The following is an 18,297-nucleotide window of genomic DNA, read 5'->3' as shown; positions in this document are numbered from 1 at the left end:
ATGGGTAGCAAAATAAACCAACACTTGTATTTTCTGTCACTTATTATTGCTATCGTTTTTGGTTTTGCTCTAATAAGAAGTGCAGATGGTCAGTATTTGGTCGGAGTAGGGAGCTATGACATGACAGGTCCCGCTGCTGGAACAAACATGATGGGTTATGCCAATCTTTTCCAAAATACTGCAGGGATTCATTTCCGTCTTAGAGCTAGAACTTTCATTGTGGCCGAGAGTTCCAACGGAACAAGATTTGCTTTTGTGAATCTTGATGCCGGCATGGCTTCACAACTTGTTACTATTAAATTGCTAGAGAAACTTAAAACAAGGTACAGTAAATAAGCCAAGCGAAACTTAAAAAGCACCTTAAGATGTCAGAATTTGCTTAATTGGTGATCTCATATAATGCTACTCGTTTCGAAGGTTTGGAAATTTGTATACTGAAGAGAACATAGCAATCAGTGGAATCCATACTCATGCCGGACCTGGGGGTTACTTGCAGTACTTGATTTACTCTATCACGTCTCTAGGATTTGTCCAACAATCGTTTGATGCCATTGTTTCCGCAATTGTCCAGAGCATTGTTCAGGCTCACAACAATTTAAAGCCTGGTTCAATTTTCATTAGAAAAGGTCAGTGTTCAGTTTTGAAGGTGTTTGCGCATGCATTGAATCGATATCCTTAAGCAAATTAACAAAATGATTTCCATGTCATTTGTCTTGTTTATGCTTCAGGGGACGTAGAAAATGCTGGAATAAACAGGAGTCCAAGTGCATATCTGCTTAATCCAGCGGAGGAGAGGGCTCGATACCCAGAAAACGTTGACAAAGAAATGACCCTTCTGAAATTTGTTGATGCAGCAAGCGGGAAGAGCATAGGAGCCTTCAATTGGTATGCTACACACGGCACCTCTATGTCCAGAGACAATTTGCTCATCAGCGGAGACAACAAGGGCGCTGCTGCCAGGTTCTTTGAAGACTGGTTCAGTTCCAAAAACGAATCTTCCTCCATAACAACCAGTAAGTTTTCTACCTCATCGGGTAAGTTGTTTTAACACAGAAGAGCCGTTCGGGTCGGGATAGGGTGCTGTAACTTTTAACCCATTCGGTTATTGTTAACAATACATATCAAACACCTTGGGCATTCAAAATTTGTAGCTGAAACGGCAGCTTCCAACTAGATGAATAGATGTCCATGTTGCAAGAAAAATCTTGATTTCATTTTTGTTCAAATTAGGATTCCATGATCACTGCGAGATTTAACTCATGTGCAGTATTCATTTGAAATAGATATTGGCAAATTGATGGAGAAATCGAAAACAATCAAGGCCACTGGAGGACAGCAATGTGGAAAAACAACAAGCCAAGGATTCAAAGTGAGGAAGAACGATGGATCGCTATTTGTGGGAGCGTTTTGCCAATCAAATGTTGGAGATGTGACCCCAAATGTGCTAGGAGCATTTTGCATTGATAGTGGAAAGCCTTGTGACTTCAATCACTCATCATGTCATGGCGATGACCAGCTCTGCATAGGCCGTGGACCTGGGTACTAATATATCAATTCATTCAAAGAAACTAATGAATTTTTTGCTCAACATGTTAAACTAATCTGTAACTATTTTAACAGGTATCCAGACGAAATATTAAGCACAAAGATAATAGGAGAAAGGCAATTCCAAAAGGCTGTTGATTTATTCAATTCTGCAACCGATCAATTGAGCGGAAAGATTGATTATCGTCATGTCTACATAAACTTCACAAATATTGAGGTTGGATTGGATGGAACAGGAAACAACACAGTCAAGACTTGCCCTGCAGCCCTAGGCCCAGGGTTCGCCGCCGGAACTACAGATGGACCTGGTGTGTTTGGTTTTCAACAAGGTGATACAGAGGTCAGGGCTCACCGATTCAGGCATTTGATTGTCAATAGATCTTTTTCTTTTTGGTTAAATGAACAAGGTATTTAAACCCGTGATTTTTTTGTCTCGTTATTTAATGTTTTTAGATCAATAAGCTGTGGAAACAGTTGAGGGACGTATTGAAAAAGCCAAGCCAGTATCAGGAGGAATGTCAAAAGCCAAAGGCTGTTCTGCTATCCTCCGGCGAAATGTTTGAACCTTATGCATGGGCGGTAACGTGCTGAATTTTTCTTGTGCATGAATTTGCTAATCTTGGAAACTCCGAGCCAAAAGAAAATAAAGTTATTAGACAGCAATTTGGCAGCTTAAAAGAACATTTTCTGATAATCATATTTCTGATATCAATGCAGCCAGCGGTTCTCCCAATTCAAATTCTGAGGTTGGGAAAGCTTATCATACTTTCTGTACCGGGAGGTTAGCTCAGTTATACGCAAATTCCTTCTCTATTTATCAAAATGGTGTATGTATAGCTTTGCTTTTAGTAAATGGGTTAAACTTTTTCTTTTAATAACAAGTATAGTTTAGCTTCAAAGAAACTGTGATTAATATTCTGTTGTGGGGCAAGATTTAACTATTTGAAAGTGCAGAGTTTACAACAATGGCGGGTCGAAGATTACGGGAAGCAGTTAAGGACACTCTAATAAATAATGGAAATGGGGAATTTGATAATGACACCCACATCGTAATAGCAGGACTTACAAACGCTTATTCACAATACATTGCAACATTCGAAGAATACGCACATCAACGATATGAGGTACTTATTCCAAATTAAAATAAATTAAATAAGAAAAATCTTTTAGGATTTGACGGAAGAAATTCTATTCTAATCACATCGATCGATGCCAAAATGATATGTGCTGCAGGCTGCGTCAACGCTTTACGGACCCCACACATTGCCAGCATACATTCAAGAATTCAAAAAATTAGCACAAGCAATGGCAAAAGGAGAAAAAACCACGAAGGGTCCTTCGCCACCGGATCTTTCATCCGTGCAACTCAGCCTTTCACTAAACCCAACCGGAGACTCGCCTCCGGCAGGCAAAATGTTTGGTGACATAAAGGAAGATATCAATCAACCAAAAGACGGTTCATTTAACAAGGGCGATAGACCAAGTGCCACATTTTGGAGTGCCAACCCTAGGTATGATCTGTTAACAGAAGGAACATATGCTGTGGTTGAAATGCTTCAGGGGAAGCGATGGATTCCGGTTTATGACGATGACGATTTCTCCCTGTATTTCAAGTGGAGTTTGGAGAATACTAGTTTCCATGGCTTAGCAACCATTGAATGGGAAGTGCCGACGAAGGCTATCCCCGGAGTTTATCGGCTACGGCATTTTGGGTCATCTAAGAAAGCAGTTAATTCTACAAATCACTACTTCACGGGTGCATCTAGTGCGTTTACAGTCTCATAGGAGATTTTATATATACATACATGGGTGACTGACTGTTCTACTTTCTTGAATAAGAAAATTAAATAATATGAAGCTGCCGAACGCCAAACATCATTTGTATTTAATATTTTGGCAGCACTGGATGATTAATATAAATTGAGGACTGCGTAGAGTCACAATATAAAGCTAGCTACCATAATACATAGAACACGCATGGGCTTCCGCATGGGTGATTATTCTACTTTCTTGTACAAGAAAATTAAATAATATGAAGCTGCCCAACGGCAAACCTCACTTGTATTAAATTAGGCATCTTGTATGCTAATGCATGACTTAATACAATTACTAATGATTAGGCAGGCTGATAAATTTATTAATTTGTCCATCCATATTACTAACTATACACTAAATACGAGACAATACTAAATATTAGACTATCTCAATCTAGTCATATGCATAATGGCATTGGCATACCAAACCTAATAAAAATCTAAAACCTTAGTAGGAAAATGCCGCACGATTGAAAAAAAAAAAATTAATCTTCATAAATCTAATCGATCCCACCATCATAATAAAAACATATTGGCCGATTAATATTTTTTTCACATTAAATTTTGGAAATATAAGAGACACATCATACGTACAATGAAGATGATATAACCAAAATATATAGAAATAATATGGTGATCAACAATAATAAGAAAATAACTTTTTATTGATGAAACTGGTGAGTGGCCCCCCAAACTTCTCTGGACATCAATCTGCGCAAGAGAATGGAATCGTAAAAGGGAAGCTGATGGCTGTTATTAAAATGGAGAAGGAGGAGCGAAATTCAAAAATTGAGAGGGGAGAGATAGTGTGGTCAAGAATAGTGTATCCTCAGCAATGGTGGCCGGGTGTTGTTATCAGGCAAGACTCTCTCGGCATCTTAGTCTCCTTCTCCTCGAACAACAACAACAATAATAATATTAATTCTCAAAACTGCCCTCGCTGTCGATATTTCATCGAATCGGAAGTGGTTTCTTTCGAGCCCAATTTCAAATCCCTCGTCCGCAAGTGCACGAACGACGACTTGCTGAATCACGCCCTGAAGTTGTCCGGCAAAAATGTTTTGTCGAGCTTGGAAGAACGGCGTCGTTCCGATTTGTTTCGGCCTCGAGAGGTTTTGGGTTTTGCTCGCAGCGCGGCGGTTTCGGTTTGGATTGAAGTTGGCGATTATCTTGACGCTGCTAATGTCTTTGCTCAGTTTACTGCTTTTTGCCGTCATTTTTTCAGCTCACCTTCTGGTTTGCGAATTCTATTTTTTTTTTTTTTTTCGCACTAAAAATTATATATAAGAGACCGGCAATGGATTCAAATTCATTTGATAAATGAAACAACAAATGGGGCTCTTTGTAATTAATTAATTAATTATGTCAATTAGTTTGAAGCTTTACTTTCTACTAGCTTAATTTGATTTAGCATTCTACTAAGGATATTCTTGAAATTGCGCTACTGTAGAATGAAAGTGTACAATAGATTTTTCTGTTCATAAGTTCCTTTTGTGTGGATACCTATCTATTCATGTGTAGAAGCAGATTCAGCAGCTTTGGATGCTGGTGATGATTGTTGGGAATTCTCTGAGAAAGCAGAAGATAACACGCCAGCTTGGTCGACCGAGGGAAACAACATAAGCGATATTTCTCCAGAAGTGTCTTTAAGCCGTTGGAGCAACGATCCACATATGCTTCTTGCATCAAGGATGCTAAACCAACGCATTCAGAGCAGCAATCAGCAACCCCATTACTCGTCTCCATGATTACCTGCTCAAATTGGTCATAAAGACACGACCGAGTAAATATTAAAGCTTAGTAGTTAGTCATAGGTACGTAGCCAGGAATTTAATTGATCTGGGGGCACACTAAAAATGTAGTATAATTTTGAAAATTATATTACAACATATAGAATCGCAATATAATATAAATTGATAATAAATTTTGAAAATTTAGATAACAGTAAATACAATCACAACTATAATATAAATTAATAATAAATTTATTTATTACAATTGTTCTAATCGATAATTCTTTGATGGGATTTCATGTGTTGAAAATGTTGTAAAATAATTTCATTATCGATGCAATCAAATACATCTTTTTCAATGTATACTGCCAGATTATCATTCATTCAACCATTTATCTTTCCTTCAATTGCGTTGTCGATTCTTCACATAATTTATAGTTGAAAAAACTTTTTCAACAGTGGCAGTGGCAATTGGTAAAAGTAATGATAATGTGACTGATAAATTGACGAATAAAAACATCTTGTGCTTGTTAGTCTTAACCATTTTTTGTGCAAGATTGCTAATCCCATTTAATCCTGAAAACTCAACACTAGATTGCATATCCATTATGTAAACATCAAGTTGAATATCTAGTGCCATGAGATCAATTGGAGAAAAATCTCTTAGATAAAGTTGAGCAAGGCGCAATAACTTTTTTTTATTAAAAGCTGCAAATGAATCTTTTGGACATAAACAAGCCAAGCAACAAAGTAATTCAGTGTTTACCTCATTAAAATGAATGTTTAACTCTTGAAGTAAGAAGAAAAGTGAGAAGAAATCCACGCACATGGTGATGACTGCTATGGAGTCCACCCGAAGAGACGAAAAAAAAAAAAAGAGTAAAGTTTAGATTTCACTTATTTTAATTGATTTTTTAATGGATTTCATTTGATAAATGGTTCTCTTGTTTGTCTTTATTATTTTTTATGAAATTATAATAGTTAATCAAATTATTTAGAATTAGGCATTTAAGTTAGGGGCAACATAAATTTTTTTTAAAATTACATGTGGCATTTTCAAAGTTTCGCAATTCACCTGAGGTATTTTTATAAATAATAAATAAAATATAGATTTTTTTTTCAGAAAACCAATAAAAAAAAAATTTTAAAAGCCAGGTGGGGCATGTGCCCCACCTGGTCCTATGCTGGCTACGCCCTTAGTCATTATAGAATTAAAATATTACAGCCAGAGAGTATGATAATCGATTGAGAGGGCAAGACGTCACCTACCGATTTATCCCCACTGTTTTTAGAATTTACAAACTCTGTTACTCCGAGCTTTTTTTTTTTCTTTTTTTTTTTTTTTTTGAGGTGGATGAATATCAATCAGAATTCATGGTTTCCGGTGGCCTATAAAAATAGAACTGGTGCCCACACATCAAAAGCTTGGAATGGTTGATCTCACGATGTTGTGTCCATTATCCCCTGACAAACCAATGCCACATACTGTATATCATTAGAATCTCACTCACCAATTTCAAATTTCTCTTGATTCACATCCACACCTGTAATCCTTGTGCCACCGCACAGTCTTGCAACCTTTGCAACCTCTATATTATAACAAAAATGTATTATCTATATCTATGACTATGAGCATATATATGTTAGCAATTATATCACATAACACTTACTCAACCAAACAAATTAATGTGTACCGTACAAGATAAGGCCAACTATAATAGCGGTTGATCCAGCCTCCACATATGCTGTTTTCCAAGCCTGTAAAAATCGAAATAGGAGTTGTTGGAATTGTCGAATTCAACCAAATTAAAAAGCAAGTGATACAGAACAAACTGAATGACTGCTTCTTGTTGACACATCAAAGCTTAGAAGGCGTGCCCTATTTGGAGGACAGTAGAATCAACTTTGAGTAGATGGGCAACGTCTACAGCAGGGTACCCTGGAAAAACTTCAAAGAGACAGAAAATGGTGTCCGGTCTCTCCACTTAGGTCTTTGAACCTGTTTGTCCTATCTCTCGGCATCCTCCAAGAAGAGATCTCGAAGGGGAATGATGAACATAGGTTGCTCTTCTTTGATCTACAGTCTACACGTTCGGTCGAATCTGCTACAAAGTGTGGGATGACAATATCTCCCTCTCCTATTTCGTCCTCATTCTCCCTAACACTCTTCACAATTCTGCATACGTACTATTATTGTTAATTATTCGTCCCCTGGCAAACTCTCTCGTTATCATGATTCTAGCAGCTAATATTAAATTTCTTGCGTTATTAGCACTGACAATAGATAGTGATAGTGATACTAATTCAATTTAATTTCTACTTAATTAATATGGATAGTTGCAATATCTTAAATAACGCGGTTCACTATGACCTTTATTTGTTGAGATTAGATAATTATAGGTTAAAAGATATAACATTAAAGTTATCGGTAAACATTAGCAGTTATAACCTGAAAGTTAAGTTGATTTGATCCACTATTTATATAATGAAAAACCTATGATATTTTTATTATTTTTATCAAAATTATTATTTAAGACTCATATTCAGTGTAAATTATAAACTTTTACTTGATAATTCTATTTTTTTCATAAAAATGGTAGGTTGAAAGGTAGAACACTCGACAATATATTATTTCTTACTTGATAGCCTTGTGACCATAGAATTTTTGGAAAAACAACCAAAATTCCATGAAGAAAGATAAAACCAATATACAGTATATATTAACAACAAAATAAAATAATATAAATAAAATGTGACATAATTATCTTGGATTTATTTATAACATATTGTGGACTAGTATAAATTATTCTAATTGTTTTTTATTCTATCAAATTAATATATGACTGATGTCAAATAATAAGGAGTAATTTTTATACACTCATTTATAAAGTGATTATATATTGTGTTTACAAGTCTAATTTTATTACATCCTTTATAATCGCATATTATAAATAAATATAACCTTTAATTATATTATTTTAGTTTGTAATGAGATGAACAATTTTGTATCAACACATGAACGCCCCCACAATATTTAAGGGAATTCACTGTTCAAGATTGATATTAAGGAAAAAGTACAGTGCATCTTTTCTCCTCTCTCTCCCACCGTGCGTGTATGTACAGTGAATGAGTAGCTTGATTTTGCAGCTGCGATTGAAGCCAAGGCTTGCTACAAATTAGAAGAACAGAAGGCTGAATTTACGGGCCATAAACAAGCTGAGCAGCGAGTCCATTTCATGGCCAACCAAGGTAAAATCCTGCCTTTCTCCCGTATGACGTGTTGAACGGATTTGTAAGATCATAGCATAAAGCTTAAATTTATTTCAGCAAATTGAAGATAATCGTTGTAAGATATATATTAGAGACCTTCATTTTCCAGAATGTGATGTCGCTCGTACAGGTGATCCGTAGTCGAACTTCGTGTGTTTTTGGAGCGTCCACAATAACCTCTTCTATACATCAAGAGGCTCTCCTGCCCCCTGCCGCTCTAGCAATTGCGGCCGCAGATTTTCAAGACCAGGACGAGAAATACGGATGACTTTTGAGAAAATGAAAATATTAATTATTATCTTTATATTTGTTTGCAATCACTGCCTCTGTAATCGAATTGGTTTCCCGGCGATTTTACTCGACGGTTTCTTCTCGATATCAATATCCATGCCACTGAACTGAACAATGATATTGAGAGCATTGCGAGAAAGTGAAAGCGGGAATGGCTATCACTTGCAAGTTTCCATTTAAAGGTTTTATCCGCTACAAATTATTCATCAGATCTGGTGACGTGGTGGGTTTTTATAGTTTCCATTTAAATCAGCATTCTGTATCATTCTAATGTCCACCTAACACAATCTTATAGTTTGCAAATTTCCATATAATGAATTATTTTGAACACATATTTATATTTCATGACGTGGTGCATTCATTCCATTTAAAACTTCCGGTTTTGAAATTTAAAATTTACCGTATGATATCAATAGATTATATGCTTATTTCTAATAAGGTAATGTTAAGAATTCTAACATTTGAGTGTTAACTTAAATTTCAATTAATGTAATATTTATTTATTAAATAATAAAATAAGATATTAAGTTATTTTATATTTATCATACGATAGATGAATGATACATAATATTATGATTCAAATTGAAACTCAAATATGTCACTCACCTATTTGTTTATTTTTGGGTCGGTGAATATTATGGCAATTATTACGATAATGAAAGAAAAAAGTTTTTCACGTAATAAATTCTACTTGATGTTCCCATTAACTATTTTCTATTTTTGGGTCGATCAATATTATCGCAATTATTATGATAATGAAAGAAAAAAGTTTTTCACGTAATAAATTCAATTTGATGTTCCCGTTAACGATACCTAGCCAAGTGCTCCCAAATAAATGTGCTAGAAGCAATTTGTCGTGTGACTTAAATCGTTCATTGCTACTTGTTAAATGGACTAACAGAAAAGCTCCCTAACAGGTATCCAGATGATATTAGTGCAGCCAGCGATTCTTCCAATTCAAATGCTGAGAGGTTGAGGATCGAGGAAACTGATCAATGATATACTTTCTGTAAGGTCAATAAAATAGCGCAGTTTTACCCAGAATACGAATCCATTATAAGAAAAGAGGCATATAATTCTGCTTGATACCAAACGCATTCTATCTCTAGATACAAAGCTGGTAAGCCCTAACATAATTAAATTGCTCTTGGTCATAAGGTAAAAAAGATTCTTCAAATTTAAAATTTTTCAGAAGTCACTTATTCAACCAACGAATCTTGTATCATATACACATGGTCCATCACAAATGGTTGGTCAATTTGCTTAGATATGAGAGGTAATTATTGGAGAAAGTACATACAAGAAAATAATGCAAGAAATCTTATTCGCCCATCCATATCACACAACGGAGACACTTTCCTTTCATAAGTAAATCAAACGCGCTATTGATTTCTTCAAACTTCATCTCATGAGTGACAAACTTATCCAGCTCTAGTTCCTGAAAAAGGAACATAAGACCACTACTAGTATTATCAAAGATGTGCTGGCAATAATATGTCACCATACGATTTAGTCTATAATCGTGAAGCCTAGAAGAGAGCATACAGAAGTCTAGAACCACATTATAAAACTACCATTATTAATTTATTGCCATAGAGTTAGAACTTAAGATTCTTTTGTGAGCTAGGCAAGGCAAGAATATGCAAAAGTAATGAGCATTATATAACCTACCATAACATAAGATCTTTGGGAAGCTAGGCTACGCAAAAGTGTGTGTGTGTGTAAATAAGCATTATATTAATGGTTAAATTACCTTATCCATGTAACGTTTCAAAAGAATAGGAATATCAGATTTAGCTTTGAGACCTCCAAACAATGATCCCATCAGAATTTTTCCACTGTGAAGGACCTCAAAAGAGCTCAGGCTCAACTGTGACCCCGGCTGGTCCACTCCCAACACAATTGTTTTCCCCCAACCCTAGTCACATTGAGCTTATGTTTAATCAAATTAATTCTGCTTGTACAACACTATGGTGAGAGAGTGAGAGACTTAGAAGCAGACCTTTCGGCAACAAGCATATGCTTCTTGCACCAAGGATGCCAAACCAACACATTCAAAGCAGTAATCAGCACCCCCATCAGTCATGTCAATGATTATCTGCTCAAATTGATTAAAGAAAAAACTAAGTGAAATAGTAGTTAAAGATTAATCTATCAAATTAAAAAAAAAGAAGAGAGAGATTACTCTTCATAATGTGCTGCATATAGATTGTTTGCTTTAAACAGTTTCCATCTCCCATACCTAGAATATAATATTGAATAGTATTTATGGATTTATGATTATCCTTGCAACAATGCTTTGCAGAGAAGGTTAATACATTATCCTGTAACTGATTATCTTAAAAGGAGTGTAGGTTAATCCTTCTTAACACTGCAATGCAGTGTAGGTTAATTCATAGCATCTCATTGCAGAGGTATAAGATTTATCCCTCTACATTGCAGTGTAATAAGAATTAACAACTTAAACTGCAGTATCACAGGGAGAAGGCATAAAATCAAAAGGAAATATGAGATAGCAGTCACAGGCTATCTCATCAACTGAATCAATAAATAAAGAAGATTTCACAAAATGCACTATTTATGCTTCATTGTCATCCTATGTAGAGTTTATGGAGTCATAAGCTCTCAAAGGTTCAAAAGAGTGGTATCTTAGGTCCAAACTTGTTCAATTATATAGTAACTACTAACTACTCTGTGATGCTTAGGTTCAACACAAAAGATCCAAGTTTGTTGACACCCCAAAGATGCAAATGCTTGTTCTTTAAACGATAAAACAACCTAATGGAAAAACCACTTCAGACATAAGCTGAAATCACCAAAAGGATGTAAACTGCCATGACATGGCATCCTCTACCTCAAAATTAGAAACTAACAGAAATAGTAAGAAGAGGAAGATCATAGATTGAGAGCAAGACCTGGCTTACAGATTTATCCCCACAGTTTTTAGAATTCACAAACTCTGTAACTCCAAACCTTTTTCCTGTGTGGATAAACATCAATCAGAAATCACAGAAATCATAGTTTCAATTAGCCTATAAAACAGAATTGTTTAACTTAGTATCTATCAAATACTTCGAATAGTTGATTCATAATGATGTGTCCACACAAACAATTATTTATTTGTGATGACATGAGGAGATTATTCCCTGTCAAACCTAAGCCCGTACAACATATAAACTTCACTCACCAATTTCAAATTTTTCCGAGATCACATCCACGCCTATAATCCTTGTAGCACCACATAATCTCGCTCCCTCTGCAACCTGATACCAAAAGATATCTATGAACCTATTTCAGCAGTATACCATATACGAAAGTTCAAACAGGAAGTGTATAACACTCAACCGATTTTCTACAATATCATACCGCTAATCCAATTGAACCAAGCCCAAATATAACAACAGTTGATCCAACCTCTACATTTGCTGTTCTCCAAGCAGCTCCCACGCCTATAAAATCCAAATTCCAGTTGATCTGAGAGAACTGAAGCCAGTGGAAAACAGAGATCTTGTATTGCATATAATCAAGACAATTAATAGCCTCAAAATCAGTGGCTGGTACCTGTTGATACTCCACAGCTTAGAAGGCAAGCCCTATTTGGAGGGACTGTAGGATCAACTTTGACTACATGGGCAATATCTAGAACAGTATACTCAGAAAAACTTGAAACAGAGACAAAATGGTGTATAGTCTCTCCTCTGAGGTCTTTGAATCTGCTTGTCTGATCCCTTGGCATCCAAGGAGAGATCTTGAAAGGAAATGCTGAACATAGGTTGCCCTTCTTTGATCTACAACCTACACATTCTGTACAATCTGCCAGAAAGTGCGGGATGACAACGTCTCCTTCAACCACTCCATCTACATTCTCCCCAACACTCTCCACAACTCTGCAACACAATGTTAATTATTTAGACCATGTCAGCCAAGGGCCAAACACTCTCAATTCATCGTGAACAACCAAGTTGGCCCCATGGAAAACCCAGCGTCAACATTAGCACTAAAAATAGATTGGGATAGATTAAGCAAAACAATTAATGACTAGCTTAATGAAGCCACATTCACATGATCAGCCAAGATTGAGTTTTTCATCAGACATATCCGTCATGCAAGGAAAAAGAAAATTACAAAGGTATAAAAGATAGAATATAATTCTTACCCGATAGCCTCGTGACCGAGAATTCTTGGAAACACGGCTGGAAAATCCTTCAAGAAAAATAAAACAACGATAATAACAAGCAAATAAATTAAATAATTTTTTTAAAGAAAAAAATAAAACTAAAGATAATACAAAAGGGTTTGACTTTGATAAGAGACCTTCATTTTCCAGAAGGTGACGTCACTGTGACAGAGACTAGTACAGATTATCCGAACCCGAACTTCGTGGGAATTTGGAGGGTCGACGATAACCTCGTCTATAACCAGAGGCTCTCCTGGAGCTGTAGCGATTGCGGCTACAGATTTTTACGACGTGGACGCGAAAGTCAACGATTATAATTCATTTCATGCTCAAGGCGAATTATTGATGACTTTAATTTAATGATAATAGAAGATTTGTGCAGTATGATAAATAAATGCTACCCACCTCTGCATTGAATTGGTTTCCCGGCGGTTTTATTCGACGGTTTCTCAATGTCCATGCCGGAGAGAGTTTAAGAGTTGTTTTGGCTTTTTCCTGTAAGAAAAGTGAGTGAGTAGAGGGTGGCTGGTGCAGTAACTGAGACCAACTGACTCGGCATCATTGGTGAGTCCTTTAATATATTGTGAAGACTGAAGAGTCTTTTTAAAAAAAAAATTAAACATAAAAAAACACTCAAAGAAATTATCTTGCATGACATCTCATTCATCTCATTTATATCTAATTATTATAAGATTTTAACATATTTTCTGCATTATTTTTATTTTCAAACTTATATCAATTAATCACTTTAATATTAATAAATTAATCACTTTAGGATGAACTTATGTTGCATTATTATTATTTTTTCTCATAATATTAAATTATTCTTAAATTTGATGAATTTAGCAAGAATAACTCATTTGTGGCTAAACTCTACTGACACAATGATAAGGCTATACGGATAAGGTGCTTTGATAGGGTTATTTGAAACCATTAATTTTCTTTTTATACACTCTTAAGGCTATATGGATAAGGTGTTTTGATAAGGTTATTTGAAACCGTTAATAATTTTTTGATGAAATTATCTAACTGACCACATTTTCTCTTTCTATACTATAACTAACTTTATTTTCTTTTTGTATAGTTCTTTACATTTCTCACCAATTTTTACGCTTTTTTTTAGTGATAGATTGCAGATGTTTTGAGAGATAAGACAAACTGGTCAAAATTCAAATAGATATTGTTATAATCTATCAAGAACAATAAGGAACAAAACTCAACATTTGCGAGCAATCTTCATATACCATAAAGAATAAATCATTTTTTCATCTAAATTTTCATAAAGAAAAACTAACACCTCCTAATTTCTATCTCAAGAAATAATATAAATTAACAAATATCTCCATTTTAATTTCTATCTAAAGTTAAGAGAGTTTTATTTATATTTTATTTATAGACAACCGTGCTAGGAAAAATTTGGTTGCAATGAGATTGAAAAAGGACGAAATTAGTGGGGGGTTAACTTTGAAATTTCAAAATATTAAGATTTAATAACAAATATATATTTTTTAGATAAATTTATAGAAGAAATTAATAGGTTCAGATAGCCCCACCTAACTGTTGTTATACCAAATATTGTCTTTATCTTTGGAAAGCTAATCCAACACAAACTTATGCAAGACTAGGCCTATATGGCTATATGCAACCCTCCACATGCCTCGTAAAACTCCATTACCCCATTAGTTATTCTATAACTTTCACTTGGGTGATATTATTTGATCCATAGAAATTCTTGTTAGATCCATTTTTTAATAAAAAATTATATTCCAAAACATAGTCTAATGTAAAACTATTAAAAATGATAAATAAGTTAATTATCTAACGGTGTGTTTACTTCTTGGAATAAGGAATGAGAATAGAGGAATTGGAATCAAAGTTATGTTAACTTGACAAAATTAAATTTGGGAATGAGAATAAATTATGTGGATCCCACATAATTTAGAAATAAAGAATGAGAAACTCATTCTCATGGGGGGGTTGGGAATGAGAATGAAACATAAATTTATTTTTATATCTTTCTAATTTTTTCATATTTCGTAAATTACCTTTGTTCAAATTACAAATAATTTTATTATTTTAAATGTCATTAATAATAATAATAATAATAATTATTATTATTATTATTATCATTATTAAATTTTATTAACTTTATTATTTTAGTTATTATTAATTATTTTTATTTTTATTTTTATTAATATTATCATTATTAACAATAAAAATAATGATAAAATAATAATTAATAAAAATAATTAATTTATCATTATTATTATTGTTGGTGTTATTATTATTATTATTATTAAAATAAAAATAATTAATAATAACTAAAATAATAAAGTTAACAAAATTTAATAATAATAATAATAATAACAATGTAATTTTTATTATGTACATACATGTATAAATATTATTATAAAAATGATATTAATTAAAATAATAATAATAATAAATGTTAATAATGATAATATTAATAAAAATAATAATAACAATAATTAATAATAACTAAAATAATAAAGTTAATAAAACATAATAATAATAATAAATGTTAATAATGATAATATTAATAAAAATAATATTAACAGTAATTAATAATAACTAAAATAATAAAGTTAATAAAATTTAATAATAATAATAATAAATATTAATAATGATAATATTAATAAAAATAATAATAACAATAATTAATAATAACTAAAATAATAAAGTTAATAAAATTTAATAATGATAATAAATGTTAATAATGATAATATTAATAAAAATAGTAATAATATTTTATTATTAATAATAACAACAACAACAACAACAATAATGATAATATTTGTTAATAATGATAAATTAATTATTTTTATTAATTATTAATACTATGAGTATTTTGGTAATTTGATTCTCATTATCATTCTTCATCATCGTTTATTTTGTTAAGTAAACACATCAATAACATTCCAGCACATTCTTATTCTCATTTATTTTGTCAAGTAAATAATGAAATCTCATTTCTATTTCTCATTCCCAACACATTCTCATTCCAACACATTCCTATTACCATGAAGTAAACACACCATAAATGATTGCACCCTCCATAAGCCGTAACCATCTCCTCAACTTTAAATAAAATATTTTTTTTATAATTTTTTTTTTTCACCGTGATACATGAATGATTTTAGATTGCTGCAGTTGCAATAGCAATATTTTGTAAGAGTGAGTTCTGATAGCACACCTCCATAGAACAAGGATGCAAGATGCCCTATCTGATTGAGATTTTAGATGAATGATTATGTATTTGGGTCCTAATATTTGGGTCATAAAATTAAACAAATTTCAAAACAAAGAGATGGTTTTTCAATATACTAGATCTGCAACATAAAATCATAAATACAAAGAAATTGAGAAAATGACAACGAAGAGTAAGAGATAAACATGAAAGGGGCTCAGTGGACCTCAAGAGTAAAATAATATGCAGCAATAATATATAATTATTAGGACTATTTGTGTGATATTAAGAAGTTTATACGGTAAAAATTTAATTTTAAGATTTTAATAGTAGATTTATTAAGTAAATAAGTGTAAAGAAGAATTTAATGAATTCAAATAGCTCTTAGGAATGGCACTGGCAGAAATTCCTATGGAAATGGGGATCGTTGGAGATTTTTCCCATTTGGAGATCATATAAGAATAATTTTATATCTAATTTCTTATTAAGGAAAATGACTGGAGCCAGTTTTTACCCAACTTCTTATTAAGAGAAGGGACGGCGATGAAGTGAATCCCATCCCATCCATATTTTTTCTTTTTTCTTTTTAATTTGAGTTTTATTTTTTAAAATTATTAGTGAATAAATAATAAAATTTAAATTGTACAATATTAAATATTGGTTTAAAAAATAAATATCAAAATATTTATATTATTAAATTTTTAGACCTAATTGAATGGTTGTAGTTTAAATTTTTATTCAGAGCATTAAAAATACTAGACATGATCCTATTGGCCCAATTTTTTATTATAATATTTATTAAATATTTTAATTTTTTATTTAATAAAATAAAAATTAAAGTAAAATTGTACAACATAATTTCTGATTTTCGACAACAACCGTCTTATCTCAACTTTTATTTAAATTTTTTATTTTAATATAATTAAATTAAAATAAAAAATTAAAAACGTATTAATTATTTAAAAATCAGAAACCTCGTGAATATTATTCATGAAGGGGACAAAAACTCCTTCAAATAATTATGAACAAGGACGTATGTAAAATATCAAGAATGAGTATTGAGACACTCATCCTTGATAGCCACACTCTTTTAATTTTTATTAAAATTACTTATCGGATATAGTTACTAATATTTTTTAAAGGGGATATAATTACTAATTAAACCCTCACCGACAAGTAAAAAATTTTCTGTTTCGCGGCCAAACTGCACCAAACACCTTGATTGGCTTTTATGGCTTATTTGGCTGACGGTGGCGGACACTCACTAAACAACAATGACGCCGTCTACTCCCATCCAAACCACCGCCACGTGCTTTAACCGGAAAACTATTCCACACTCTAACCCACCGCCACTATACAAAAACAACTACCATTCAACTGCCACACTACCGCCACACCAACAGCCCCTACAAAATCGAACCGCCACTCCTCCACATCAAGCCGATCTAACCAATCCCACCTTTGACGGGAGACGCAAATCTTTCACGCCACCAGCCCCCACAAAACTGGCCTAATATGCACGTTCCCCATCAAGCCGACTAGGCGACTACACTCACGAGCCGACCACACCCAAGTCGAGCCACCATCATTGCTGCCTCGTCAAAAATCGATCCAATTGAAATAATCTACAAGCCCTGCACATGGTTGCCAGTACACTGAATTATGCCAATAATGCTTAAAACAAACAAAAAAAGAAAATTGGTTGAGGAATGTGAACAAGAGGATACTAAAGAATGGCGTTGATTTACACGAATAAGTTTCAATTGATTTTTTTTTTTTTTTTTAACGTAACTAGTAAAAACACGTTGTATTATTTTTAAACGTTTTAATGAGATTAATAAAGAAAATGGATTTTAAGCGGCATTTAGAGGGGTGGCAATAATGTAAGTCCATCTAGGAATGGGCAGGTCTTATTGAATTGTCGAGGCCCATATTGAACTTTCTTGCATCCAACCTGAAAACCAAGACCATCAACAAAACGGCACCGTAGAATGAATTTCCCCCGCACAGCCTTACGCTCAGCTTCTTTTTTCTAGATTCTTCTTGCCAAACGTACCTCGTGGTATAATCGATTGCACAGTTCATTAAAGCAGCTAAAACCCGGTCAACTCGGGTCACGTACCGCGGCACCGCCCTATCACTAGGGATGGCAATGGGGAGGGGAGGGGAGGGGACCAATCTCCCCATACCCATCCCCAATGTTTTGCATATGTCCCCGTCCCCTCCCCGTCCCCGTCAAAATTGCTTGAGAGAATCCCCA

General features: G+C 33.6%; 2 protein-coding genes and 1 pseudogene across 3 annotated transcripts; 1 reads left to right on the top strand and 2 right to left on the bottom strand.

Annotated features, from left to right (window-relative positions):
- On the top strand, positions 1–3,330 carry LOC18043072 (neutral ceramidase 2). Its single transcript, XM_024183877.1, has 9 exons — positions 1–323; positions 418–626; positions 729–1,013; positions 1,251–1,539; positions 1,621–1,885; positions 1,999–2,124; positions 2,263–2,326; positions 2,500–2,669; positions 2,779–3,330. The coding sequence occupies exons 1-9, from the start codon at positions 1–3 to the stop codon at positions 3,328–3,330; spliced, it is 2,283 nt and encodes a 760-aa protein (XP_024039645.1).
- A 2,905-nt stretch (positions 3,331–6,235) lies between these two features.
- LOC112098224 lies at positions 6,236–8,750 on the bottom strand (annotated as a pseudogene).
- Positions 8,751–9,775: 1,025 nt separating this feature from the next.
- LOC18040240 (alcohol dehydrogenase-like 7) lies at positions 9,776–13,403 on the bottom strand. 2 transcript variants are annotated; one of them, XM_006435247.2, is made up of 10 exons: positions 13,235–13,402; positions 12,967–13,103; positions 12,809–12,855; positions 12,214–12,539; positions 12,019–12,101; positions 11,840–11,915; positions 11,568–11,632; positions 10,655–10,750; positions 10,406–10,570; positions 9,776–10,090 (listed from the first exon to the last, which is right to left on the bottom strand). In XM_006435247.2, exons 1-10 carry the CDS (start codon positions 13,287–13,289, stop codon positions 9,974–9,976), a joined length of 1,167 nt encoding a protein of 388 aa, XP_006435310.1. In that variant the 5' UTR covers positions 13,290–13,402; the 3' UTR covers positions 9,776–9,973. The 2 variants fall into 2 exon arrangements, with proteins under 2 accessions (XP_006435310.1, XP_024039715.1); XM_024183947.1 differs by having other exon boundaries at positions 9,972–10,112; positions 13,235–13,403.
- Between the last annotated feature and the right edge of the window lie 4,894 nt (positions 13,404–18,297).

Source organism: Citrus clementina, unplaced genomic scaffold (assembly GCF_000493195.1).
Source record: "Citrus clementina cultivar Clemenules unplaced genomic scaffold, Citrus_clementina_v1.0 scaffold_5, whole genome shotgun sequence".
In the NCBI taxonomy this organism is placed as follows: Eukaryota; Viridiplantae; Streptophyta; class Magnoliopsida; order Sapindales; family Rutaceae; genus Citrus; species Citrus x clementina.
This window is presented reverse-complemented; position numbering and strand designations above follow the sequence as displayed.

Coding starts and splice junctions, on each gene's coding strand:
- LOC18040240 (XM_006435247.2), bottom strand. CDS start 13,289: ATGGACATTGAGAAACCGTCGAATAAAACCGCCGGGAAACCAATTCAA. Junction 13,104..13,234: donor GAAACCAATTCAATGCAGAG/GTGGGTAGCATT, acceptor AAAAATCTGTAG/CCGCAATCGCTACAGCTCCA. Junction 10,091..10,405: donor TGAAACGTTACATGGATAAG/GTAATTTAACCA, acceptor TTCCTTTTTCAG/GAACTAGAGCTGGATAAGTT.
- LOC18043072 (XM_024183877.1), top strand. CDS start 1: ATGGGTAGCAAAATAAACCAACACTTGTATTTTCTGTCACTTATTATT. Junction 1,886..1,998: donor TTCAACAAGGTGATACAGAG/GTCAGGGCTCAC, acceptor TAATGTTTTTAG/ATCAATAAGCTGTGGAAACA. Junction 2,125..2,262: donor TTGAACCTTATGCATGGGCG/GTAACGTGCTGA, acceptor ATATCAATGCAG/CCAGCGGTTCTCCCAATTCA.